The 27,584-nt window shown below is 36.8% G+C and overlaps 1 protein-coding gene across 2 annotated transcripts in view; it reads left to right on the forward strand.

Moving 5' to 3' along the window:
• The first annotated feature begins 438 nt into the window (after positions 1-438).
• The window catches only part of LOC123878619 (nitric oxide synthase-like protein), a 129,410-nt gene continuing 102,264 nt past the window's right edge, over positions 439-27,584 (forward strand). The window contains exons 1-2 of one of the 2 annotated variants that reach the window (XM_045925946.1): positions 439-644; positions 12,806-13,248. In XM_045925946.1, the coding sequence (XP_045781902.1) occupies positions 12,970-13,248 (279 nt within the window). In that variant the 5' untranslated portion in view covers positions 439-644; positions 12,806-12,969. The remainder of the gene's footprint in view (positions 645-12,805; positions 13,249-27,584) is intronic. The other variant, XM_045925938.1, reaches the window with a different exon arrangement.

The raw sequence follows: 27,584 nt of genomic DNA on the forward strand, positions 1-27,584 counted from the left end.
TGTAATTGAAGGATGTACTAACAAATCAATAAACCCACAAACAAACACAGTTTCTCATTCATAATATGTAGTAGTAGGTAGTGATTCTGTGCTTAGATTAGGGCCTTAGAACTTTGATCGTCAGTGGTGAGGTGGAACTGGTGTCCATTATAAATTTTTTTCACGAAAAAAAGACCTTTGAACATAAAAGCATCGCAATGACCGTGGAATTGCCGTCTAAAACTTTGGCGTTGCTTATTAAAACTTTTTTGTTTTACCTATATACCCTTCGGTAAGTTAATAAGTCATGCAAACAAAACCTACATTACCTGTCGACCTAAAAAAAGTTTCGTGCGGGCCGATTTTCCGAGAAAACTTTTATGGGCGGAGCTAGTTCGCGCACGCGTATTAAGTTCGCTGAAGAGTTGTTGGCCATTGACGACAACCGCAGGCTTCTGAACTGCCTGAAGCAGTCGCCGCGATACCTTAGAATCATGCGAACGCATTCGATGCACTGCGCACTGTACCCGGGAAAACTTTGAAAACAAAAAAAAACTTTAATAACTCTTGCTAAGTTACCACTCCATCGGACGCACTTGCGTTTCAAGTCTAAAAAGTTTTTTGAAGTTGGTAAACTTTTTTTACGGGTGGAAATTCGTCTCTAGGTAATTGATGTACTCGTACTTACCTACTTATAAGACGTTTACTATTTTATATGGTGCTTAATTTTTATTTATATTTATATTTTTCTACATATACTCGTAGGTATACACTTTTTCAGAAATTGATGATATAATGAACCATTTCAAAATATCTGCAATTATTCCTAGTAAGCTCTGTTAAACCTACCTATTTCGTTGTAATATAACTGGATGGTGGCCGTAAGTTCGGTCGCGAATTAGCTTGTTTCTAAGAATTTAGCGTAATCTTTGATTTGATTTCCTGTGATACAAACTAGGACCAGTCACTCTCCAGGTCTTTTGCTATAGTATCTTTCCAAAAATTACGTCGATCTTTTGCATCTTTGCGGCGTGTTTGAAGGGCAAACCACCGAACAAACACCTTTCACGTTTATAATATTTCTTCTATAATTTTTTTTTCTTTAAAGAAAAAATCACTAAGTATAAGAACCTACCAAGGAATATAAAATTTTTCTTCTTTTTCTAGCTTTTGCAAACAGCCTTCTGTTTTAATTACTTCAGCGACTTTATAAAACATAGCTTTAATTCGCTATACCTATACTTACCTATCCTGGAAAAGGTAATTACTTACGTCAGGTAGCCAACAAAACATTTTAGTAAAAAACCTAATTACCTATACAAAAATAAAAGCCGTGGGAACTCTTCGATTTTCCGGGATAAATAGTACCATATGTCAATTTTAGGGAAGCAAGCTACCTCTGTATCTATACTAATAAATAAAATTGGAGTGTCTGTCTGTAATTGCGAAATAACTACCGCATATTAAGGTCATATGGTTATTTGAACGATACTATAACCGAATCACACGTTTTTAAAATTTTTGTCTGTCTGTCTGTCTATCTGTCTGTCTGTCTGTCTGTCTGTCTGTCTGTCTGTCTGTCTGTTTGAAAAGGCTAATCTTGTGAACGGCTGAACCGATTTTGACGGGATTTTCACAGACAAGTAGAGAATTGACCAGGGAGTAACATAGGCTACTTTTTTAACCGACTTTCAAAAAGGGAATTGTGTTTGTCTACCTATGTACACCGAAATCTCCGAGATTTCTGAACCGATTTGCGTCATTTCTTTTTTAATCGATAGAGGAACTTTGCGACATTGTTTCATAAAAAATTTGGAGTCCAACTCCTCAATCCTGATGCTGCAGGGGATCTGACCAATCCACGCGGGCGAAGCTGCGGGCATCAGCTAGTCTTTCATATAAATCGATTAAACGGATGGGCCTTTAAGAATCCCGTAGGAACTCCTTGATTTTTCGGGACAAAAAGTAAGTAGCCTATGTGCGTCGCCGAGAAGTAAGCTAACCCTGTACCTTTCATCAAAATCGGTTAAGCTATTGGGCCGTGAAAAGCTGATAGACAGACAGACACACTTTCGGATTTCTAATATCACTTAGTATGGATGTCTGCTGTATCTATCGCAATAAAACCTCCGATTATCTATGGTAATTAGCCCCTAAAACGCTTAGTAAGAATTAGTAAACAAACACTGTAATTACACATTAGTGATTCTGTATGGTCCGAACGAGCGCGATTATACTACGAATGTGTTGGTGTCATGTTAGTTGTAGTTAGATTAACATGAGTAAACAACTGAACGTGCATTGTCTTTGTTACCTTTGCAGAATCCATATCCATACTAATATTATAAAACCGAAAGTGTGTCTGTCTGTTTGGCTGTTTAACGGTTTTTTGTCTGTCTGTCTTTTAGCTTTTCATGGCTCATCCGTTTAACCGTTTGTAGCGAAAGGTACAAAAATAGCTTGTATCCTAAGAAAGGTTACTTTCTGTCCGGGAAAATCAAAGGGTTCCCACGGGTTTCTTAAAAAACTGAAATCCCTATGGATAAAGTTCGAAGCATCATCTATTCGGCACAAAAATTGCTTGCATCCTAGAGACAGCCAAAAGCTACTTTATCCCGTAAAATCTAACAGTCTAATTCATTATCGCGAAGTTTTCATTGCATTAATTAATTGTGAAATGTGAATTATCATAAATTTTTTTGTTAAGTAGGATTTTACACAAAAATCTACGCACGAGTATCCTTCATCTTTCTATGCGTCAAAGATTGCTTTATCGTTACCTAGTTAATTTTATCGACAAAACTTATAAATTCTAATCAATCATTTAATCATTATGTTAAAATAACGTGAATTAATATTAGGCCACAAAATAATGTACCCAGAGGGGCCATTGTTCTGAAAAAGGTGAAGCCCCACTCCCCAGCCACGGGCATAACCGATCAAATAAGCAATGAATGAACATAATAGTGATTGGAAATCGAACTGTGAAGCCTTCATGATCGACTCTTATGTCATATCCGACAATGATGCCCATTGTCTTTTTTTGTGCGAGATTTTATTTAGGAATGCCCCAAAGTCAGATCTTTTTTAACGCCCATTTATATAATGAGACGTTTGAAGTGGTTACGTATTTTAATTATCAAGGTAAAATACTAGAGTATATTGTGGGACTATAGGATTTGTGGATTGGTTTTGAATCTATTTCCTTTAAGTATCTATTTCATTAAACATCTCTTAAGCTGTGATAGCCTAGAGGTTAAGAAATCCGCCTCCTAATTGGAGATCGGGGGTTCGATTCCGGGCACGCACCTAGAGCTTTTTCGAGTTATGTGCGTACGTCGATGGTTTTAAGTAATGAAATATCACTATCTTTAACGGTGAAGGAAAACGTGAGAAAACCTGCACCTGAGATATCTCCATAAAATTTTCAAAGGTGTATGGAAGCCTGCCAATAATGTCGATTTCAATATTTCCAATATTACCTATAGAAAACTGAAAATGACTAGCGTTCTCGTATAACAAAACTAATTAGTTTGAAACTAATTGATAGAGATAAAATTTCGATAAAATATAATTCTATCGAAATACAGTATTATTTTAATATTGAATCGGATATTTCGAATATTACGAGATTTTTCTCGTAGATATTATACATCTATATCTAAAATTTCTTATACGTTTCGAAATATTTACTAATCGGATGGGTTTTTAGGAATCCCGTGGGAACTCTTTGATTTTCCGGGATAAAAAGTAGCCTATGTCCGTCCCCGGGATATTAGCTGATCATGTACCAAATTTCGTCAGAATCGGTTAAACTGTTGGGCTGTGAAAAGGTATCAGACAGACAGACACACTTTCGCATTTATATATTAGTATGGAGTATGGATAGGTACCTACTTTACATTTGAAAGAACTTGTAAAAAACACAAAAACGAGTTAAATAAAATGCGAAACGTGGTCGGAGCATGAAAATGAACAAACATACTAGAAACTACACATAACACCGGCTCTCAAACTAATGGAATAGAAACGCATTTTATAAAAATGAAAGATACACTGTTAGCCTTTTAACTCTGCTGCAACATTACAGTGGGAATTTGCTTCAGTCTGCACTGCTGGTACTAATGGAGTGATCTACCTAGTGTTTTATTTAAAACCTTATGGTGCCCACGACTTCATCCGCGTGGAATAAACAAATTTGAAACCCCTATTTTATCCCCTTAGGGTCTGAATTTCAAAAACTCCTTTCTTAGCGGGTGTTTAGTGTCTGTCTACGTTGTAATAGATAGCTATCTGCATGCCAAATAGTCCGATCCGTCTTATAGTTTGAGCTGTGCGTTGAAAGATCAGTCAGTCAGTTTTTCCATACTAATATTATAAAGAGGAAACCTTTGTATTTTTGTATGTTTGTATTGAATAGGCTCAAAAACTACTGGACCGATTTCAAAATTTCTTTTACCATTACTTAGAGGGATTCTTCCGAATCTGTATAGGCTATATTTTATCCCGGAAAACAGAAAAAATAAATGTCCACCCGTGCGAAGCCGGGGCGGGTCGCTAGTCATTTTATATATTTAGAGTTACCGTGCCTGTAAAGAGCAAAAAGGGCTGTGTGTAATATACGAGTAGGTATGTATGAACAAAGCACTTGGTAGTTCTAAGTATTTAAAGCAAAAACGAGATTAAATTCAGTCTAGTATGTTTTTTAGGAAAAGAGTATAACAAAAAGAGGTCTTCTAGTTGTATCATCAATCTTGGGCACGCACTTAACTTAGTTAATTATGTGCTTTTTAGAAATTAAGTATCACTTGCTTTTGCGGTAAAGGAAAACGTCTTGAGGACCCTGCATACCTGAGAGTTCTCTAAAATGTTCTCAAAGGTGTGTAAAACCTGGCCAGCGTGGTAGATTATGGCCAAACTCTTCACAAACTGACAGGAGACCCGTGCTCAGTAGTGAGTCAGCGATGCGTTGATACCATGATGAGTACCAAAAACACACAAATCCTAAATAAGCAAATAGGTAAATGTACCTATATACAAACGCCATACCATCTCTGTTCCGTCGCGTCGCGGCTAAAACAATTGATTTCAATTAAATAGCTTTTTAAATCAATCAACAAAATCATCTATTTTTTTTTATATTTAAAAAAAGAATATTAGCAATGACTAATATTCCCCTTTCCTCTCCAACTAAGCGTCAGGCTTGTGCTAGGAGTAGGTACGACAATTTAGTGCAACGGGCGGGGTTTGAACCGTCGACCTTTCGGTTTTCAGTCCATTCCTTTACCGGTTGAGCTATTGAGGCTATTACAGAAAGTAAAGATATCAACCTAATTGGTTTTCTGCAAACGAAATATCAAAGCCTAAATCTTTTTGATCAATATAAATCCTTTTGATCAAGTAGATACGTTTTTACATCGCCATTGACACTGCGAACGAAATCACTGGCAAAAGTTACAATTCACTAAACTTCAAAGACTACAATGCCTTTTGTTAGATTCAAATGTATTGGTATAAAATGTGTATTGTAAATAAACCATGTAATTGAGTCTGCTGGTCTTCAACAATAATTTTATGTAATTTAGATATCCTTTTTATTTTTATTTTGCTTTTGATTTAACTTTACCTCTACAAACTAGGTAGCTTTTGTCTCTTTAGAAAACTAGATAGTAATCTACAGAGCTCGGGTCTCCTCTCAAAATAAGAGGGGCTATAGTATAGCTCTCAGGCCAAGTGTGAATTGGCAGACTTCACAGACCTTTGAGAGCATTATGTCGAACTCTCACGCATGCAGGTTTCCTCACGATGTTTCTCTTGACTGCATTAAATACTTTCTTAGTAATTTTTGGAAATATTGTAAGTTTTCGGTAAATATTATCAAAAAACATTATTCTTACGTGGACTTTAATGCCCCTTTTTGCCTTTTCAATAAAGTTTGAATTTTGAACAAGCCTTTAAACTATTTAAGGACTTCACTGGAGCTGTGGATGGTAAACGCTGTCTGATGAATGTAAATAATTTGAGAAGTCACGGCTCCGATTCCCAAAATTAAAAAATTTGTTTGTTTATAATTTCTATATTGACTCTGGTCTCGTGCTTACTAATGCTTGTTTGCTGGCTAAGCCACCGTGCCGTAAATTATTATACAATTATACGATATTATAGCATTGTGTTTAGGGGTACGAGCGTAATAAAAACCCCTGGATTTGCGTGAGGTATGGGTAGCCTATTTCTTACTACATCTCAGGTGAAATTTCAGTCAAGGACCATCTTGTAGTATTTATGTTAATTGTTTTCTTTGTAAAGTATTTACGTGTAAGTTTTCGCAAACTAAGTTCGTGATAATATTTATGCGGGTCACATCGCTTTTAGAATTTCTTGTCTCGGAGACTCCGTAATTTACAAGCGTTCTACAAGAACTTTTTAATCAGCGATGGGTCAGTCATTTCAAACGTTATACTGGAACTTTTTATACGAGATTAGCTAGCACCATGGCACAGTGGTGTACGCTGTGATGATGTCATATAATTTGGAGTTCCCGGGGTTGATTCCCGGTAGGAAAGTTGGGAATTAACAATTTCTAAATAAGTCTCTGGTCTGATTTTATGGTGACTACCAGTTAAAGACTTGATTTGTCGCGTACAATGCCACGTATAAACTGATTAGGGGTATGGAAGTTACACCTTCCATCTGAGCTTCGTCACTAGATCAGATCGAAGACATAGGCTAACTTTTCTACCTCAATATCCGTTGGCTTTATATTATCTTACTATAGGTAGGTATAGTTATTTTTGGATAGCAAAAGTGATGATATTTTGTTCATAAAATCCATATAACATTATAAATGCGAAAAAGTGACTTTTGTTACCTTATCACGGCCATTTAACCGATTTTGACAAAATTTGTTAGAGATAGTGTGCATTACAGAGATACTTTGTTTTTTTTACAAATTACTTACTACTTTTTATCCCGGAAAATCAAACAGTTCCTACGGAATTTTTCCAAACCTTCTTAAGCTCACGCGAAATCCCAGGTATCCATCTATTCGTTGTAGGTCTTAATATTATGAACAAAATTACATCCGATTTAAAATGGATTGCTTTGTTACATAAATGTAAATAAACTTTCTTTTTTACGGCACCACAATAACTAATGGTACATGATTTTGATCAATCAGTTCACAAAAACTTTTCAGTGAGTTGTGATTAGTTTATTACCCCAATTTTCCAAAAATAGACCCTTTCATTAGTCATGTATACTAGTATGGTATTAAAATCGAATTTTCCTTTATTTGGTTTTTTGGCTAGTGTTTTGTTGGCCGTAATAAAATATGACGATGTCAGGGCAAAGTAAGGTAACTTTTATTACATAGAAGCTAATGATTTTATGTATCTTTTTCAGTCTGTAAAGATTCTGGCCTGGTGTTGACATTGTGCGAGTGTATTTTACATAATACCTATACATAAGTATAAACGTTATGAAATCTTTTAAGTGATGATGAGAACCGTGTTGAAATGCAACTTTGTTTTAATGGCTGCAACTATGTATGCGTAGATATCGGTTTTTAAAAATCCCGAGGAAACTCTTCGATGTTTTTGCATAAAAGTAGCTTACATTCGGGACGCAAGTACCTCTTTACCAAATTTCATCAAAATCGGTCTAACGCATGTGCATTGAAAGTCCCGTGGAAGCTCATTACTTTCCAGGATAAGGTAGCAATATCCGATACAAGCTATCTCTGTACCAAGTTTCATGAAATACAATTAAACAGATAGGCCATGAAAACCTAGCAGACAGACAGACAGACAGGCACACTTACTCAATAATAATAAGTATTATATTGCTTTTGCAAGTAGGGTAGTATAAAAGTAAAATTATACCGTTAAAATTAAATTTTCTACCGAAAAAATAAGCTAAATGGGTTTTACCACCATAATATCAATATTCGTGCTTTCATGATTTCATGGTTAAAGTTAAGTAACCCTGACGTGTGCAACCAAACTGGTTTTTCAGTTTTATTTTAATCACCTGAAGTGTAACTGGCTTTTATAGATAGAGACTAGATTTAGGAATCTACTTAGTAGTAACTTACATAGTTTTAGTCCGCTGTCCAACAGCTTCGCAAGTTAGCAACTGAGTGGCAAACTAATGTGACTATTGAAGACAAACTGCAAAACTAGCAAGCAATAAACAACTCAAGGTGTAACGATCCTCCAACTTTACTAGTTCAGTTAGCAGATGGTAGCCATTACTTGTTGTAAATGTGTTTCAATTGGAATGCTCGCTTATAGAGAGAGAGCCAGAGCGTACCAGGCCTTCGTTATTTTATAAAAGCTGAAAGGAGGAACGATCAGCGACTAAGTTTATTTCTATTGTGAATAGTTATGAATACTATGGATAAAGAGAATACTTAAGAGTGTCTAGCAAAACAGTTCCCTTTATCCTAGACACGTTTGATGTTTATACATTTGTCCCTCTCATGTATTATGATCTGAAGGCGACATTATCACTTCGACTAAAATATTGAAGCGCCATCGATTCGCGAAGTGAAAGTGGATAAGTGTCATCCCGAACTTTGACAAGATAAGGCAAGTTCAGTGCGATCTGCTTTCTTTGGGCTGGTTTCCATTGTTGCCTAAATATGTCCGTTTTTTAAATAAACATTCAAAAATATTTCTTGTCAATTTATCTTCTTGATAAACTGTTTTGAAATAGGTAGTTTTGATACACTACTGCAAGGTACTTTGGTCAGTAGTTTTGGGCTACGATATAATATTATGTAAAATGAAAAAGTTAGTTACAAATAACCAACAATGCAGCAAGTTCTTATATATATATATATTTTTTTTTTACAGACAAATTATTTTACTCTCTGCTAATTTGCTTGTTTGTTTTGTAATAGTGCACCTATTTACTAGTTGTAATCCTAATAAAATATGTACATTATGGTAGATTCAGCGGTGAAATAATGTTAGATGGTGGTAGAGTACCTAACTGAAAACTTTATTTTCAAGGTGCCAAGATAGCAGTAAAGTAGACCGTTTATTTAAACCCAATAATGCTATAAGTTCGCTCTTCTAGTTGACAAAAAGTGAAGTTAGCCAATATTTATAAATATTTTTATTAACATCCGTTCGAATATGAACGGCCCAGTATGCTGGAAACGGCCTCTTTGACACAACTTTGAGGACTATTATTACAGCGGCTTTGTTTTGTCAAAACGCTTCCAAAATATTGCTTCATTATTTTTCCGGTTCTTTCCAAGCCCCTGGGATAGTGAGGAGATCCGTTCATTTGTACCAGACGCAACGGAATTACGCTGGCTTTTTCTTTGGACAGTAATGTATGGGATTAGTGTACCTCTACCTTCTTATACGTTACCTACATATCTGCTAACTTTTATTATCATAATAAATCAAGGAGAAATCCCGATGAAAGTCGCTCTCATTAACCGACGGATTAACCGGAAGAACCGGTTATATCGGACGGACGGACGGACAGATGGACCGACGGATAGACGGACAGACAGACAGACAGACATCCAAGTGATCCTATATGTGCCCCCCCCCCTGAGTACGAGAACTTTTCGGTAATTTTTACCCAATTACTTAATTATGACTTGCTTTAACACTGAAAGAAAAGATCGTGTGAAAAACTGCATGCCTGAATTCAAAAGGGGTGTGAAGTCTGCCAATCTACACTTGGCAATTATGGTAGACACTTGCCAAAACCCTTCTCATTCTAAACGTGGATCCGTTCTCAGTAGTGGACCGGCGATGGTAATGTTGATTTCAATAACTTGGTGTATGCAGACTAAAGATGGCTTGAATTTATTCTGTAATTTGACCCTGCTCCTTTTTGCCTCGGGAAAGTCCTCGGTCCCGATTATTATCACTAACTTTTGATAAAATAATATCGTTAACCCAACCGTGCGAAATATCCTAAAAGTTTTTTATCTAAAAGTCGTTTGTCCGATCCGAATATCCGAAATATCCGATTGGTGGCGTAGGTCAGAGAAACGAATAATTTAGATTAGCTACAGTTAAAAGCCGAAAAAATCTCGTAGCACATACCTACCTATTATAAAACCTTTTTTATTAATTTTTAGGGTTCCGTTCCTCAAAAACAAAAACGGAATCCTTATAGTATCACTTTGTTGTCTGCCTGTGTGTTTGTCTGTCTGTCTAAATCATATGAAAGGGCTTTACCTATACATTCTAAAACAGATTTTTATTTTTAAGAGTGTTGACAGGCAAGTAGCTGCCACAATTTCTTGCAGAAGTCAGCTTCTTGTACTGTTTCAACCATAGAGATATTATTTCATCCAAGGTTTAAACAGTCACAGCAAGTCAATTTCTGCAATTTTACACTAAAACTTGCAAAAATTGACATTGACATGACAGCAACTTCTGCAAGAAAAGTTGCCAGTGGACACTTGCCTGAGACAAGTTACCATAGTGTCATATAAAAAAAATATTATAAATGGCCACTATTTCGTACTTGTAACTTTATATAGTAAGTTTTATAAGTTTTACGATCGTTTAATGCTTAGGGCTGGCACTGTAGTCTGTAACATCATTACTCATCTTCTTACAGCTAGACGCATGACAAATTGCTGTCTCTATTACAAAGTTCTACGTTAGAATAATATCTTACCATAGAACCTTGTCACAATAGTGATACAAAGAAGTGCGATATCACTCAATTAACGCTTCTCATTAATAAAGAAGTGCCACGTAATAGTAATAAGTGTGGCAATTCTTTCAGAACTTAGTTACTTTTTGTGGCGTCGTAATTATGACAAAGTTTGGTAAAATAATGTACTTTTTATGCTTCTCAAAGAAAAAACAATTATGTAAGACGAAAGACGTGCTTTTGTTTTATTAATAGACCATAAAGAGATAAAATTTGATAGATTGTATGTAGGAGGTAACCCATCCAGAATCAGTTTTCCCTCCAATTTTTATATGGAAGTGAAGAGTGAATAGCATCTTCTAAGCAATGGCGTTCCATCTTAGGCTGCATTATCACTTATCATCAGGTAGCCAACCAACCTCTATGTAGCAACAACAAAGTAACAATTCCCATAAATACACTAAACAACTTTATTTATAGTGTTTTTTTTTTTAAATGGCTGTGTCACACGGACGAGTAGATAGACGGACTGGACAACACTATAAGTTCCTTGTCTTACTACTGAACTATAAAATCACAGCACCTAGTAGATATAATGAAATTATCTGCACTGTGCTCGAATTCCAGAATACGCTACATTTGCTTGTAATTACTGTACCGGGCACTACGCTTACTTTTTATTTTTTCCTCATGCATACTCGTTCGTTCGTAGCTGTTTGAAAGCTTAAGCGCTAATTAGGTACCTACTTTCATTAGTTTATCTATGAACGAGTGATGAACATAGTTATGCTTGCAGTTTCTCTACTTGATCGAATAGAAAATGAGGAGATCCGTAGGCACCAGTGACATAGTTAAACGGGTTGCGAAACAGAAGTGGCAATGGGCAGGGCGCATAGTTTGAAAAAACCGGCCACGTACGAGTCAGACTCGCGCACTGAGGGTTCCGTACCCGGGTATTTTTTCCAACATTTTGCAAGATAAATCAAAAACTATTATTCATAAAAATAAATAAAAATCTGTTTTAAGATGTACAGGTAGAAAAATCTGTTTTAGAATGTATAGGTAAAGCCCTTTCATATGATACCCCACTTGGTATAGTTATCTTATTTTGAAAATTGAAACATATTTTAATATTTTTTTTTTAAATGATGTAACCACGATTTATTCCTGTACTTGTGCTATAAGACCTACCTACCTACCAAATTTCATGATTCTAGGTCAACGGAAAGTACCCTATAGTTTTCTTGACAGACAGACAGACAGACAGACAGACAGACAGACAGACAGACAACAAAGTGATCCTATAAGGGTTACATTTTTAATTTTGAGGTACGGAACCCTAAAAATCGATGTTGGTGCCCCAAGGTACTTACTACAATGGTGGAGTTATCACGAAAGGCGGTAACCCTGAATATCTCAAGATGTTCTCGTTTCACACCGGAATAACGTGGCAGCGTCGAGATACTAAACTGTGACATCACTATCTTATGACCTTGTCAATGTTTCACTGAATGCTACTATAAGTTCCTATCATAATTTAGAAACAATAATCTTGAGATTATTGATATTTTGGTGCTATGATGAAAATCTGGTCAAAATAAATACCTGGACGGAGTGCCAGTTTATTAATTTTCGGTATTAAAATTCGGTGTGTTTGTTAACGATAATAGATAAACCTATGACATGAAAATTCTGGATCTTTTACTGCTCTTTTCGTCATTCTGTTTACAGCTTTAAGTACCTACCTATAATTATGATACCTACCTATAATTATCTCTCATACGCATGGCTAAGGTTTGGAATACTCTTCCGCGATCTGTGTTTCCTACCAATTACTATCCGGGTATCTTTAAAATAAGAGTGGATAGGCACCTTCTAGGTAAACGCGTCCCATCTTAGACCACATCATCACTTTCCATCAGGTGTGATTGTGGTGAAGCGCTTGCCTATAGTAAAAAAGAAATGTCACTTTCATGTTGCTGTGTTGCATGCATGGGACGTTTCAAAATTATGCTTTGAATCGTGGTACGTACACGTTATTTACATTATCATGTCGTTGAACCACGAAGTAAGCTAATCATTACTGCTATGGTGTTTCAAAGAAATACAAAAGAAAACTTTCCATGTTTGTGTATTGTTAGCAATTCCCACTGAAAGTATGAGGTCTAAACTTTTTTCATAACGGTAATAGAGACGAATTTTCACCCTGTAATTGTATTTCGTGTCCCAGTTTCATAAATATGATGCCCAACATTTACCAAGTGACAAAATAATGAAAAACTTTCAAACAGACAGTCATGCACTTAACTTTGTTCGAATTTGGTTGAGTTAAGTGTAAACAACTGTGAAGGCAAAATGATGTCCCAACACCTATCGAGCATGTTCGAACAGCTCGGAAACTTTACCAAGAATAATCTGACGCATAATAGCAAGTTGGTGAAAGAGAAGGATAATAAGTCAAGTGCGAATCACGTAGGAGTCGCCGCTGGAGGCGGAGGCGGCAACCAGCAGCCGTCTCCCTCCCACAAACAGTGTCCGGCGCAACCTCCACCGCCGCTGAAGAAGCCCTGCAAGCTGAGGAATGTTGCTTCCAAAGCAGAGTCCTATGACACACTCTATGGAAACAGTATTCTGGTAAGTTTTTATTTTTTTCTGAAAAATTTGTTCAGAACATTTTGTCCTTAGGTAATTTCACCGAGGACTGCATTCGGAGAAATATTATACAAAGGTATTATGATTTAGTTTTTATCATAGATGCAGCAAGATTGGACTGAATCGATAATTTTATTAAAATCACTTACAAAATACTCTTCCTATGAAATCGCTTGCGATTTTATAAGAACAACTTACTTACACTTACTTTATTACTTTCAATCTAGTGGCTCACTGAATTCATAGCTTTAAAATTGCACATATTTTTAAAGTGAGCGGCACACGAAGCAAACAACACATTTTTCAGTAAATAAGTACGCACCTGTAAGCGACTGCAAATAACGTCATAATAATTTAAGCACTAGGTAGATTTTTATTCAGCGTATATGGGGCAGTAACTACTGCTGTAGTTTTTTTGTATTTTCAGTACTGAATTATTACGCGTTGCTTGCGGCATGCGCGTGATGTGCGATCAGCGTAACACAGTGAGATTTTGAAATGGGTCAGTATAATTTTGTAACTGTTCCAATGTGTAACGAGTGTATTTGACGGAACCGAAAACAAATTAACAATGTAATTATAGTCTCTCATCAAACTGTCGTTGGCGTCTGTTTTGTGTTGGTTTCTGCTAAACCACAATAGGCTCGTGGCGGTTTTCCCGTTTGTATGGATGAATACACATTAGTAAGATCGATACAAATTAAATTGTGATAGCGGAGATAATTTGAGAGAGCATGTTATGATTATAAATAAAGGCCACTAAACTTTGGCTTAATTATTGTCGGCGTATCCCTATTAGTTTTGGACCCGACCTTTGGGTCTTTACTCATATGTTATGTGTACGTGAGTACTAGATGATATCTGCGACTTCGTCTACATGGTTTTAGGTCCCGCGGGAACTCTTTGATTTTCTTGTATTAAAAGTAGCCTTGTGTGAAAGATCCTGGTGAAAATGTCCTTCACCAGGATTCAAGCTATTTCCGTACCAAATAGTGGTTGGATGAGGAAAATTATTGAAGATCCGTGTGTTGGCGCGCTTTGGGAAATACCTAATTAGGTAGGTATGTTAAGCAGTGGACGTCTGTACGCTGAAATGATGATGATGATGATAATATGATTGTTGGTAATGAATATTAAATACTAAAATAAATAAAAATAAAAAATCTTTCATGTAAATTAACATTAGGTATGCAGTATCGTCAATTGAACCTATTTCGTAAGAATCATAAAATTTTAGAATTCTGTCTACAAAATATGCTGTAACATAAAAATAAAATACATATTTGTTAATTACTTTTTTATAAAATAATATGCAATCACAACTATTTCAAAAATTTTGAATTTTCTAAGCGTATTGTATCGTGAATGTGTTTCTACACTTAAAACACGGATGCCATGTTGCTATCGTTAACAGGATAAAGCGAGGCACGCTCTTTTCATCTAAGTACATTTTCATGTATAGTTTTTCAGTCAGCACTTTAATTGTACTATGATTCTATTCTATCACAATTGATGCTATTATTCTGTCATAATATAATTGTTCTTTCAACATAAAAATTATCTTTTCAACGTTCGACACAGTATCGTGTTGATTGTGATTAAGATTATTGATTTATTTATCACTATTAAATACATTATTTATTATCTTATAATGTTAGACAATTATATTGGATGTTTAGTTCCTAACAAAGCTATTGAGCCAATTAAAAAAAAAAATCTCCACGGAAAATAGACCAAAAGACATTTACCCAATAATTTTGCGGACTCTTACCAGTATTCTATTTTGTAAATGCACGATGTGTAAATGCAATAAAGGGTAGAATTTTAAAACTGTTTCTGTATTTCATAACTTTTTAGACTGTAACTTTTTCAAAATCTGTAAGAAAATTAATTGCGAACTGATTTGTGGTTAGTGTTAGAAAGAGAATAAATTTTTAATTATTATTAATACAGTAAGTACAATATATAATTTCTATTAATTGTTATTGGATAATCAGTTGAATCCCTTAATACAATATCTTATAATCTAAAGCTCTACTATAATAAACCTTTGAATCCAACTATGTTTTACAATGAAACGTAGCCGTAGTATTGTTCCCTCACGTACACGTACATGACCCACAACACAGGATCATTGGGTTTCTGTACGGGGTTTATATTCTGCTTATATGTATACTTAGTCCGAGAGTCAACTTCTCTTTTATAGTTTAAAAGTATGATTTATTGCATACTTGTGGCCTGTAACCTACTTGGCAGCGACTTTATTTTATTTCTAAACTAGAGGATGCCCGCGACTTCATCCGCGTGGATTTAGGTTTGTAAAGATCCCCTGGGAATTATTTGATTTTCCGGGATAAAAAGTTGCCTATGTTGATTACAGGGACGTAAGCTACCTAAGAACCCATACAAATCGGTTAAGCGGATGGGTTTTTAATAATCCCGTAGAAACTCTTTGATTTTCCGGGATAAAAAGTAGCCTATGTCCGTCCCCGGGATACGAAACATAGTTCCTTCATGATATCTTATCATGGTAGATTTGTCTGCAGCTGATAGTAATAAATAGGTAAGTATAACATACTTTAATAAAATCATATCATCAACTCATCATATTTAATCCATAGTTCGCGACAGGTCGACATGGCAATCGGAAAGTATGTTTTAAAACACTAATTCTCACAGTATTATTCTATATAATTAATAATTTAGACAAGTTCTTGCTAAAAAATATGCTGAAACTAAAATACCCTTGAATATTTTGTGAACGAGCTATAACAGTTGCATCTTGCTGGTAAATCTTGATTTATATGCAACTTTTCCTGTTGCATTAAAAACTCTTGGCGGCCTACATATGCTTTTATCTTGCCAAAAACTGTTATTTATTATTTACAAAGACGATACATTCACACTCGATTATGACCGGTGTATGAACAATTTGGCCCCATCCGAGTCTTATTTTATGTCTTCATCAAAAACATCAAATCTGATTAATTTTGAAGAATATATTAAGTTTAAATATGTTAAAGGCAATATTATAAGACGTATGATAATGTCTGTCTATTGGATTTTCACGGTCCATATTTTAACCAACTTTAACGGAAACAGAGAGACAGTCTGTATCTCGAAAATGGACACAAAGGTCACCATCCCAGTATATTGGGACCCCAATGATCAGTCATGCGCTAGACTACTTTTTGGTTTTCGTACTAAGATTTGGTTAAATAGAACAAGGTTTAAGTAGAAGCACTAGGCTTAATGAACTTACCTTAGAAAGAGCAAAATCAATCAAGTTCTATCATTTCACATTGATTTAGGATTCAATTGAGATACCGCTTACTAAGTATAAATTCTCTCTAGGTAAATAATGCAATAAGTCCTTGGAGTACGGCTTTTACGTAGTCATTCGTAGGCTAAGTGCAATGGCTGTACTTTCAGATTTTATTCTTGAAGGTTACAGCATTTGTTTACGGTTGAGTTTTGGCAAAGAGGAATATTTACGCTATTAACAGATGTCAGGTTATGGGAAGGTTATGGTTGATTTTTCAATCACATCGAGGTAATAAACTGAATGACAGGTTTTTCTTTACAAAAGCAAAGAACCAGTCATATTTAAAAGTTGTTATTCTTTTTCGGAAACAAAGTAGCCCACGAAATGGTAGATCAATAGAGATCAATCTTGGGTTATTGTAAGAGTTACTATAACGCCAATATTAGGATAGATATTTAGAGTTTGCACACAAGCACAAGATATTTGCCAAAGTGTCCAGCTGTGGACGTCTAAACGACGATCAATAAAATATTTTTGTGCTCAAACGATGCTCTTCTTTTTCGAACCTGTAATCATAGAACTATCCATATAGGACACGCATTTTTGCCTTTAGTTGGTACCTAACTCCTGCCTCTGCCCTAAAATTAAGTTACAACTTTTTAATACAAAACTAATTTCAATTTTATACTTAAACTGTTAAACATTCAACTTAAGTGAAAGAATACCTTCATAATTCCTTATGCATACAAAAAGCGGTGCTTAAGTTCCCTGTGAAATAACTTTTAATGAAACAATTCTTTAAAAAAGCTAATATTCATTTCATAAAACCTAGTTGCTTCAAAAGAAAAATTCGCGGCAAAAGTTTAATTAAAAAGGTCCAAGTTTTTAATTCTGCAAATAATTGGGGTATTATGGTGTTATGTACTTAGGGCGGAACTTTTTAAACTGAATGATGGTATTAAAATAAAGAGAATAAGTATTTAATTAGAGTAAAAACAGCTTGCTTCGAGCATCTCAGTGGTCTAAAATACTAAGCTCGCGTCACTGTGGCGGTCGCGTTATATGAATCCAGTTTTAATTAAGAAAAGGAAACGTTGGCTGTCTTGGAAAATGCACGAGTAGATATTTGGTGAACTATTGCGTTAAAAATACATGGTACGTTGTGTGATAAGAGGCTAAGGTGATAAGAAAACACAAATAAGGAAAGATTTATATCGTTCACAGCATAGATCTAGTGGGAGGCTTCGGACGTGGCTAGTTACCACTCCACCGGGGAAGCCGTGCCACCAAGCGATTTATCCGATAGACCTTCGTATAGAACTGCCAAGCGCAATCCAAGTTAGCCGCTTCTATTTTAGACTGCATCATCACCACTTATCTATTCACCTCAAAACATCGCCATTCCACTATCTACAGACAGTGAGAAAGGGTCCACTATGCTGACACGCCGATTGGCAAATCACACACAGCTATGAGTTATTATGGAGAACTCTCAAGCATGCGGGTTTTCGAACGATGTTTTCCTTGACAATCAAAGCAAGTGATATTCCAAAACTGCGAAGTTATAGGAGTGCGCCCGAGATTGAATCCCGGTTTGAACGAATAAAAGGCCATGATATTAAGCACTAGACTATTATTTTTAGAAGTAACCCTTCGACTACTGCCTTTTAGGGTTGCTTACACGAATGGTGCCAATGCGACACTATTACTGACCCTCCGCTATCCGTCCGTCTGTCAGCAGGCTGTATCTCGTGAACCGTTACAGGTAAAAAGTTGACATTTTCATAGAATGTGTATTTCTATGGCCCCTGTAATACCTAATAAAAAATTCGAGATTAGTTGCCATGAAATTTAAAAAATTAAAAGCGGTTTTTCTTGTGCGATATGGAACCTTTTTTGTGCGAGTCGGACCGTACTTGACCGATTTTTCTATTCAGCTTTGCTTATCTATGTTATGAAAGTGGTTATAAAAATACTTACTCTTAAACGAGTTATACAAGCAACACTTAACTTGATAATTTATAAATTTTGCAATAAAACATTATTTAGTTAAATCGTTAACGACGCAAATGATCCTGTAAGCATTACAATGTACATTATATATTTTAATTAAAATGATTTCATTAAAACGAAAACGTCGACAAAGTTAATTGGCCGCCATACAGTTTTATGTTGTTTGGCTTAATTGCAGTTGTAATTATTGTTACTGTGATGCTACTTAAAATTCTCAATGTAAAGATGTTCTTTTGAAATACCTAAATTACGAGGTCTACTCCTAAGGCCACATTGTTCATACTAAATCGAAATTCATTTAACCATAAGGACATTTTACAATCATAATACATTGAGTTTAAAATACGTGCTAGGTGATGAGTAAGACAGAAGATACTAAACACACGAGAGTAGAAGAGATAGTGCTCTACAAATGTGACCCGAGTTCTTTTAGATAGGTAGGTAAGTTACGTATCTAGTTCTTTTTTCCATATTAATATCGTTGAAATCAATATTTTTTGTATCACTTACTAACTGATGGCATGCGCCACAATGCCGACTCGCAAGTCAGCTATTGAATTTTCACGCAACCGCCAACAACAACTTAATAAGGATTCTAGTGAATGGAATGAACAATGCACGAAGTTAAAAGGCCAAAAACCCACCTAAAACAGATACGTTATTAATACATAAGTAGCATAAGATACTCTTAATACTTATTTCATTCACAAAGTACGCCATACAAAACGCTTTAACGAGATGTACCTTTCATTTAGAGATTGAGGATACGTGTAACCGGATAAACAAAAATAAAGGAGGTCTATAAAACAAATAATAAAGGCGGGATAGCCGATGCCGTTAAACTCCATTTTATGTTCTGAAGAGACCCGAATAAGCCCTTGGTGTATCTAAATTGTACAGTTTTCAGGGTTCTCCAACCGAAATGTTCGAACAAAAATTTACTGCTGTGAATCTCGAGGTCTACCACCTAAAAATGCAATGAAATAATATTCTGTGTAACGGTTTTGTTGGGTTTGCGTTATAACTTGGTGCTCTAGTAACTTTACCAACGGCAAAAGTATGAAGTATACTTTCATACAAGTGTAAATTAAAAATTTATAACACCCCCTACAAGTGAAGGTTACAGTAACTAGAAAAGAGCTGATAACTTTCAAATGGCTTAACCGATTTTCTTGGATTATAGCTAAGAACACTCGATCAAGCCACCTTTCAAACAAAAAAAAAAAACTAAATTAAAATCGGTTCATTAGTTTAGGAGCTACGATGCCACAGACAGATACATAGATACACACGTCAAACTTATAACACCCCTCTTTTTGGGTCGCGGATTATAGTATGATTTTATTCAAGGAATAATTTACCTTAATTTGCTATAATCCGCTGAAAACGGCAAATCTGTATGGTACAACATGGAACAAGCGACATACACCGCCCGCTGCCCTTCTGCTAAGCATGCAGGAAAAGCCAGCCACCAAGCAAGCGCCAAGTACCTACCTACCACACGCAATACTTAGGAATTCCACCTTTGACCAGTTAGTTATATTATAATTTTTCTGAAGTTCTATACTGAATCCTCAGCGTCCAGGATGGCCCAAACATTGGACTATATTACGTATTCCTAGCATTTCTATAGCATTCAAATACAGTATTTTATAAACGTTACTTATATCCAACTGACAGGTCACGTGTAGAATATAGTGGCTGTAGATATCCCAACGCTACAATATAATAAAGAATTGGTTACCTTCTGTGTGTGTGCGTACATAATAATATGCGTATCTAGACGTACATAATCGTAGAAGGATTTTTAGAGTTGGTGGACTCAACGCCCAGCTAAAATCAGTGAATCTAGTCACTCTCTCTGCATTAGCTTTATTACTCATTAATCCATACTGCACTACAATCCATACTAAATATTATACTGACAACTGAAATAATTATATATGTGTAAGTAGGTACCTATATATCTTACCTTTATGACCGCTTATTCGTTTAACCAATTTAAAGTAAGGCATAGAATTAGCTTGCATCCCGTAGAAGGACATTTTTTACCCCGGAAAATTTATGGTTCACAGGAGATTTCCAAAAAGTCGAAATTTTCACGAAGTCGCGGGCATCATCTGGTCATAAAAGAACTATAGGGCCAATGACAATGTTGTAGAAACATCTTTAGGATTTACAAGGCACCTTGATTACTTATTTTGGCGTGCATTATAAAATACGATGCTGCTTTTACGATGCTGATCTACAAATGGCTAAAAACAGGACGCGATGAAAAGATATTATGGATATGGACTCGACAGTGAGATGATCACGATCTTCAGTCTTGAGAGGCTAACTGGAGAGAGATTAAAATACCTACTTAAATAAAACTCAATCAATTTCAAAATGCAGAAAGTAAACTCGCCGCATAACTAGGTCATGATTGAATCCCGTCACAGTTCACACTGAATAACCTTTTTAAAACACCTAATTTTTCAATCCGTGAATGAGTACGCAAAAGCTTAACAACTATGCTCGGATGAAGTTTGATTGCGATACGCGAAATTTACTCGCTTTGAACAGAGAAATTCTGCAAAAGTAGTTTTTAAAACTACACTGTAGTCTAGTAAGCCGTGGCTTAAAACTAGTAGGTAGATACCTACTTTTAATAATTTTACAACCTCGAGTTTACGTTTTAGCGTTTGCGGAATAACTTTTCATTTCATTTTATATTTTCCTACGTAATTCACTTAATTTCCAGTACGAACAGGTTGTAAAATATTTGAGAGTAGATAGGTAACTATCCAGTTTTCTTATTTTTCACGAAAAGGAAACTGCATTCGTAAATTTTATGAGATACCTGCTTCGAATTGTGTGAAATATTATGAATTCAACTGATCTAAAGTTATGATATTCATGTGAAACATTTTCCATAATGTAACCTATTAACTGAATTTATTGCCTTCTCAGTAGAATCTACTTTTTGAGTCAGTGGTAAGTTTTGAGACGCTACGAATATATTATAACACTGTAAAAATCAATTTTTGTTCTTCTACTGAGCTCTGATCTTTTCATTTTTATTCCAAACTAAAAAATGAAAAGTCGATCTATACCTACCGTAACTCTAATCCATTCTATCCATACTAACATTACGAATGCGAAAGTATGTCTGTCTGCTAGATTTTCACCGACTATCCGTTTAACCGAATTGCATCCCAGAAAAGGACGTAGGCTACGTTTTATGCTAGAAAAATCAAAGAATTCTCACAGTTTTTTTTAAAGAAGATAAATTTTCGCGGACGAAGTCGCGGGCATTATCTAGTTAATAATAAATGTAGCTTGTTTTAAAATGCGTTCTAATATAAAATTCAATCTTGTAACAGTAAACTCAATTTTTTTATGTGTCTAGTGTAAGCTTACGGCTAATGTAATTCTTTATTCATTAATGGATCCAAGTTCGTAACACTACCACTGAAAATGTTTGTAAGTGAACATCGCAGGTGCACAAACAAAATCACAGTATTACAGGAAAACAGTCGAGTGTGGACATATCCAAGTCCAAACTATCCCAGTTTATTTAGGTTTGCCGAACGTAGCCTATTAGGCTGAGGTGTGAGTAATAAGCGCACAGCGGAGCTTACAGCGTGTTTCGAGTTGCCCGCAAACTAAGCAGAACGGCTTTTGTAACGCTTTGTCGGTGCAAAAATAATGATAAAACTGCAAACAAAAACAACTGCTTTAGTTGGTATTTACACTAGCAATTTACATTAGCAATAGTCAGAAACTTTTATAAGGTTCGAAGTCAGGATAGGCATTAGCAATTTACTAGCAGATCATGACCGATAAATGACCATTTAATGACTTCATGTGGTGTAAGGTTCATGTAAGCAGTGTTTCATGTTTCTATAAATTGCATGCAACTGCGCATTAGACAATTTTTTCTACAAATAGTATCGATTAATTTCAATATAATAATATAGCGTCAGAGTAAGTTCTCAATTTCAGGACAATGATATCAAAGAATTTTGTCGTCCTGAGAGGGTCTTAGAATTTAAATCGACTTTTCGGTAGTACCCATATTTACTACACCAACTTATCTGTAGCATCGTTGTCTGTAGATGTGTGGAGAAACTCAACTTTGAATTTTATTTTCGAAGTCTAAGAACCTTGCAATAGATAATTAAGTAACTATCCACCACAACAATAACTATCGCTCTCGTCAAATTACCCATTTTGCACGTAGCATCATACTATACGCTGTACGACCCGCCTGAGCTTGAGACTCAGGCTCCAGCCTTAGATTCGGCCACATACGACTTTTAGTGAAAGCCAAATGTTTTTTGTTACTCTGCAACAATGAACTAACACCAGTGCGCGATTTTTTAGGAAAATAAACATTAAATCGGCTGCGATTTAGAAATTCGAACGCTCAATGTATGAAATTTTTTAAAAGCGTTTTTATTTCTCTCTTTGTTGGTAAAACCCGTACAGTCTACCAGCTGTGTTATTAAAAGTGCTAGATGTTGGAATATTATAATAGGAGAAGCTAACTGACTGAAATATCAACTTACACTAGATCACTAGGTATAGAAACAATTTTTGCAATAATTTGACGTACTTTTAACAACGTAGAATTTTCATAAATTTTACCCAAGCATAGGTTCAGTTAATTACCTACTCACGATCACTTAAACCCATCGCCGATCCACTACTGAGAACGGTTCTCCTTTCAGAATGAGAAATTTTTTGTTGGACATAGTCTACAACACTGGCCAAGAGTGGATTGGCAGACTGCACTCAAGCATGTTACTTTCCTCGCGATGTTTTCATTCACCATTAAAGTAATTATATGATTGCTTAAAAACTGCACATAACTCCGAAAAGTTACAGATGAGTTCCTGGATCCAAATCTCGGACACCATGTATGGAAGGTCGAAGACTTAATCACTAGGCTATTGCTTTAGGTAGTTACTAATAGGCACTACAGAATGCACATGAAATATAAACTACTAACTAATTTGCAACTACCAGTTTCGAGTGGGCGGGACGCTAATAAACATTCTTCGAAACCGAAACACTTCCCATTTATTAGACCAATTACAAAGCTCACTTATTCTAATGAACTTCTCGTATATTCAGGTCCAGTTGGATAACAGGCGGTTATAGTTACGTTAAGGATTAAGAGCCTTTGAGGGCCAAACATTCGTTAATATAAAAGCTGAAAGTTTTTTATGGGTACTGTCCCTAACACAGGCAGGTACGATCAGCGACTATGTCAAAGCGAAGTTTGAATCATGGTGGCTTTGGCAGATAACAGATAACAAAGACGTATAAAATATTTCGTCAAATTATAAAGTCTAATTTTTTTATATTTTCTTCGGAATATTATAAGAAATTACGTCATGCATTGCCAGACACTGTCGTGGCCTCTCCCTGTGTTGGGGATGGGGATAAACTATTGACTTTTATAAAACAAGAAGGTCTGACCTTCTCAGGCTCTTTTTCTATTACGGCTACAGATTAACTCAACAATAAAACCAATAAAAGTAAAATAGGTTGTTCAAGTCAGGGTTTGTTGATTTTAATCCTTTATATTTTTAACCTGAACCATGGAGATATGACTTGAGCTTTTTACCGACTTCAAAAAAAGAGGAGGTTCTCAATTCTTCGGAATCTTATTTATGAGCAAATTTTAACAGTCCTCGTAACGTAACTTTAACCGCTTGCCGTGTAACTGAACTCTAAAACTAAACAAACTATTCGTTACTCGTGAGTGAGTTTACAAATGACTGTTCTGTTGCTCTGTACGTAATTAGCTCCCATTATTATGAAGTCGATTTTTGTTCCCCTAAATTTTATACCAGGAAAATAAGTATATTCTATAAGTTAAATATATAAATATATCGTCATTATCCTCTACTTCTATACGAAAGCACGTCTTATAGTGTGAATTTGTTATAATATTTTCTTTCTGTTAATAAATACCGCAATGAAATCCACTAAGTAAATAGTGCACCAACCAAAGGAGTGTAAGGGTTTAATGAAAACTGCCCTACATACACCCCTTCCAGGTTAGCCCGCTTCTATCTTAGACTGCATCATCACTTACCGCCAGGTGAGATTGCATTCAAGGGCTAACTTGTATCTGACTAAAATAAAAAAATCCCTTATTCTACTTGTCCACAAATTACTAAATTTTATTCGTTATAGGTGGGAACCTAACTAGTTTTTTACACTAATTTATTTTTGAACTGTCGCGCTGTAACACACTACCTGGTCCCACACGACCATGTTTCATTTCGTACCCGCGGGCTGCATTGTTATAAAGTGCGCTGAAAATTTACTATTATCTACCTACCTACCTAGGGGGGTAAGGGAGGGCACTTCCATCTCAGTGCTCCAACAGTCAACCTCACCTGCACGCGGTGCCCCCTGCTGGTTGACTAACGAGGCTCTGGCGACCGACAAATGGCGGTATAACCATTTCCAAGTAGCTAGACTTGACCAAATTACTCAGGGCGGTGTCGGGCAGCAGCGACACCAATGCAATCAAGTCTAGCGCTGCGATGACCAACACGCCTGCCCAGCGTGGTCATTATGGGCATATTCTCCCTATGAGTAGCGGCAATACACAATGGCCCCCAGTCCCCGGCAGCGCTACTATACCCGTCCACGGTAGCGGACGCGGTCACGGTAGAGCAGGGGGTGCGAAGAATCACCGGGTTTCGGACAGCTACCACAAAAAGCGAATTTATTTGGCTACGTACAATACCCGGACATTGAGATCGGACGAACATCTCGCTGAAATCGAAGTGGAGCTGAGCAATATTAACTGGCACATCCTGGGACTATCGGAAGTCCGAAGAGAGGGGGAGGATACGATAACCCTAGAGTCAGGCAATATGCTCTACTATCGGCAAGGCGATCAGGCATCCCAAGGTGGTGTTGGATTTCTGGTCAATAAAGTCCTCATCAATAACATAGTTGAGATCAATAGTGTGTCGACGAGGGTTGCATATATTATACTCAAGCTAAATCAGAGGTATTCTCTGAAGATTGTACAAGCCTATGCGCCCACGTCGACATACTCCGACGAAGAAGTAGAGGCCTTCTATGACGACATCTCGATGGCCTTGGATAAAACAACCAAGACCCACTTCGTCGTAGTTATGGGGGACTTCAACTCTAAGGTGGGAGTACAAGAAGACGGTGAATCAAAAGTGGGACCATATGGTTTTGGCACGAGAAACCACAGGGGCCAAATGCTAGTCCACTTCTTGGAGCGGAAGGGGCTGTTCTTAATGAATTCGTTCTTTAAGAAGAAGCCCTCTAGGAAGTGGACATGGCATAGCCCGGACAGTGTGACTCGGAACGAGATTGATTTCATCATGACGGACCGTAGATACATATGTAAAGATGTCTCAGTGATCAATAGGTTCAACACTGGCAGCGATCACAGACTCGTAAGAGGTATCTTGCGTATGGATCTACAATTAGAGAGGAACCGTCTGATGAAGCCAGCTCTTAGGCCAAAATCGTCCCAAAACTTCAGCTCAGACAATTTCCAGATAGAGCTCAAAAACCGGTTCCAACTATTGGAAACCACCTTAGACATTGACCAGAGATTCACACACTTCGTCGACGTCGTTCGTGAAGTGGGCCGCAAATACTCTCGCAACGAGCAGAAAAAGGTATCTAAGATCTCCAAAGATACCCTGGAATTAATGGAGAAGAGACGACATACTTCCTCGGCACTGCCTGAGTGGCATACTCTGAACAAGCGTGTTAAGAAACAAATACGATTTGATCTCCGGCGCTACAACACCCGCAATATCCAACATGCAATTGAACAAAACCGAGGATCAAAAGTGTTTGCAAAACGACTTGAGAGGAGCCACCTGACAAAACTGAAGACTCCCGAAGGGAAGACTGTTACTTCAACACCAGAGGTGTTGAAGGAGATCGAAAGATTTTATGAACAGCTGTACTCTTCTCAGGCTCCTAAAGCGGCTCAGGACGCGAGCGACAAACGGGCGACCTTAACACGCCACTACACCGAAGACATACCAGATATTGACATTGGCGAGATGCGAATAGCCCTCAAACAACTCAATAACAACAAGGCGCCGGGTGATGACGGCATTACATCAGAACTTCTACGTGCAGGAGGTACTCCTGTGCTGACAGAGCTTAAGGAGTTATTTAATGACGTCATCATGAATGGAACAACGCCGAAAGCATGGAGCAAGAGTGTAGTAATCCTTTTCTTTAAAAAAGGAGACAAGGAGCTGCTGAAGAACTACCGGCCGATCTCTCTCTTGAGCCATGTTTATAAGTTGTTTTCGAGGGTTCTTACAAATCGCCTCGCCCGAAGACTTGACGAGTTCCAACCTCCAGAACAGGCTGGGTTTCGAAAAGGCTACAGTACCGTAGATCACATACACACCTTAAGGCAGATTATACAGAAGACAGAAGAATATAATCTCCCACTCTGTCTTGCCTTTGTGGACTACGAGAAAGCCTTCGACTCTATCGAAACTTGGGCTGTTTTGGAGTCATTGCAAAGATGCCAGGTCGATTGGCGGTATATCGAGGTGCTGCGATGTATTTACAATTCTGCGTCAATGACCGTCCAATTACAGTCTCAGCAGACAAAACCAATCAGCTTGCGAAGGGGCGTTAGACAGGGGGACGTAATATCTCCAAAACTGTTTAACAGTGCATTGGAAGACCTCTTCAAAACGCTGGACTGGAAAGGACGAGGACTTAACATTAATGGCGAGTACATCTCACACCTACGGTTCGCCGACGACGTGGTTATTTTAGCAGAAACTCCGCAGGATCTCGAAGAAATGCTGCGTAGCCTAAGCCGCTCTTCCAGACGTGTCGGTCTCGGGATAAACATGGACAAAACAAAGATAATGCTCAACCAGCACGTTGTCCCGACACCGGTTAGCGTCGAAAATGTTGGCATCGAAATTGTTTCACAATACAACTACCTTGGCCAAATAATTCAATTAGGCAGAAACAATTTCGACGAGGAAGCCAACAGAAGAAT

This window comes from Maniola jurtina, chromosome 3 (assembly GCF_905333055.1).
Source record: "Maniola jurtina chromosome 3, ilManJurt1.1, whole genome shotgun sequence".
Taxonomy (NCBI): domain Eukaryota; kingdom Metazoa; phylum Arthropoda; class Insecta; order Lepidoptera; family Nymphalidae; genus Maniola; species Maniola jurtina.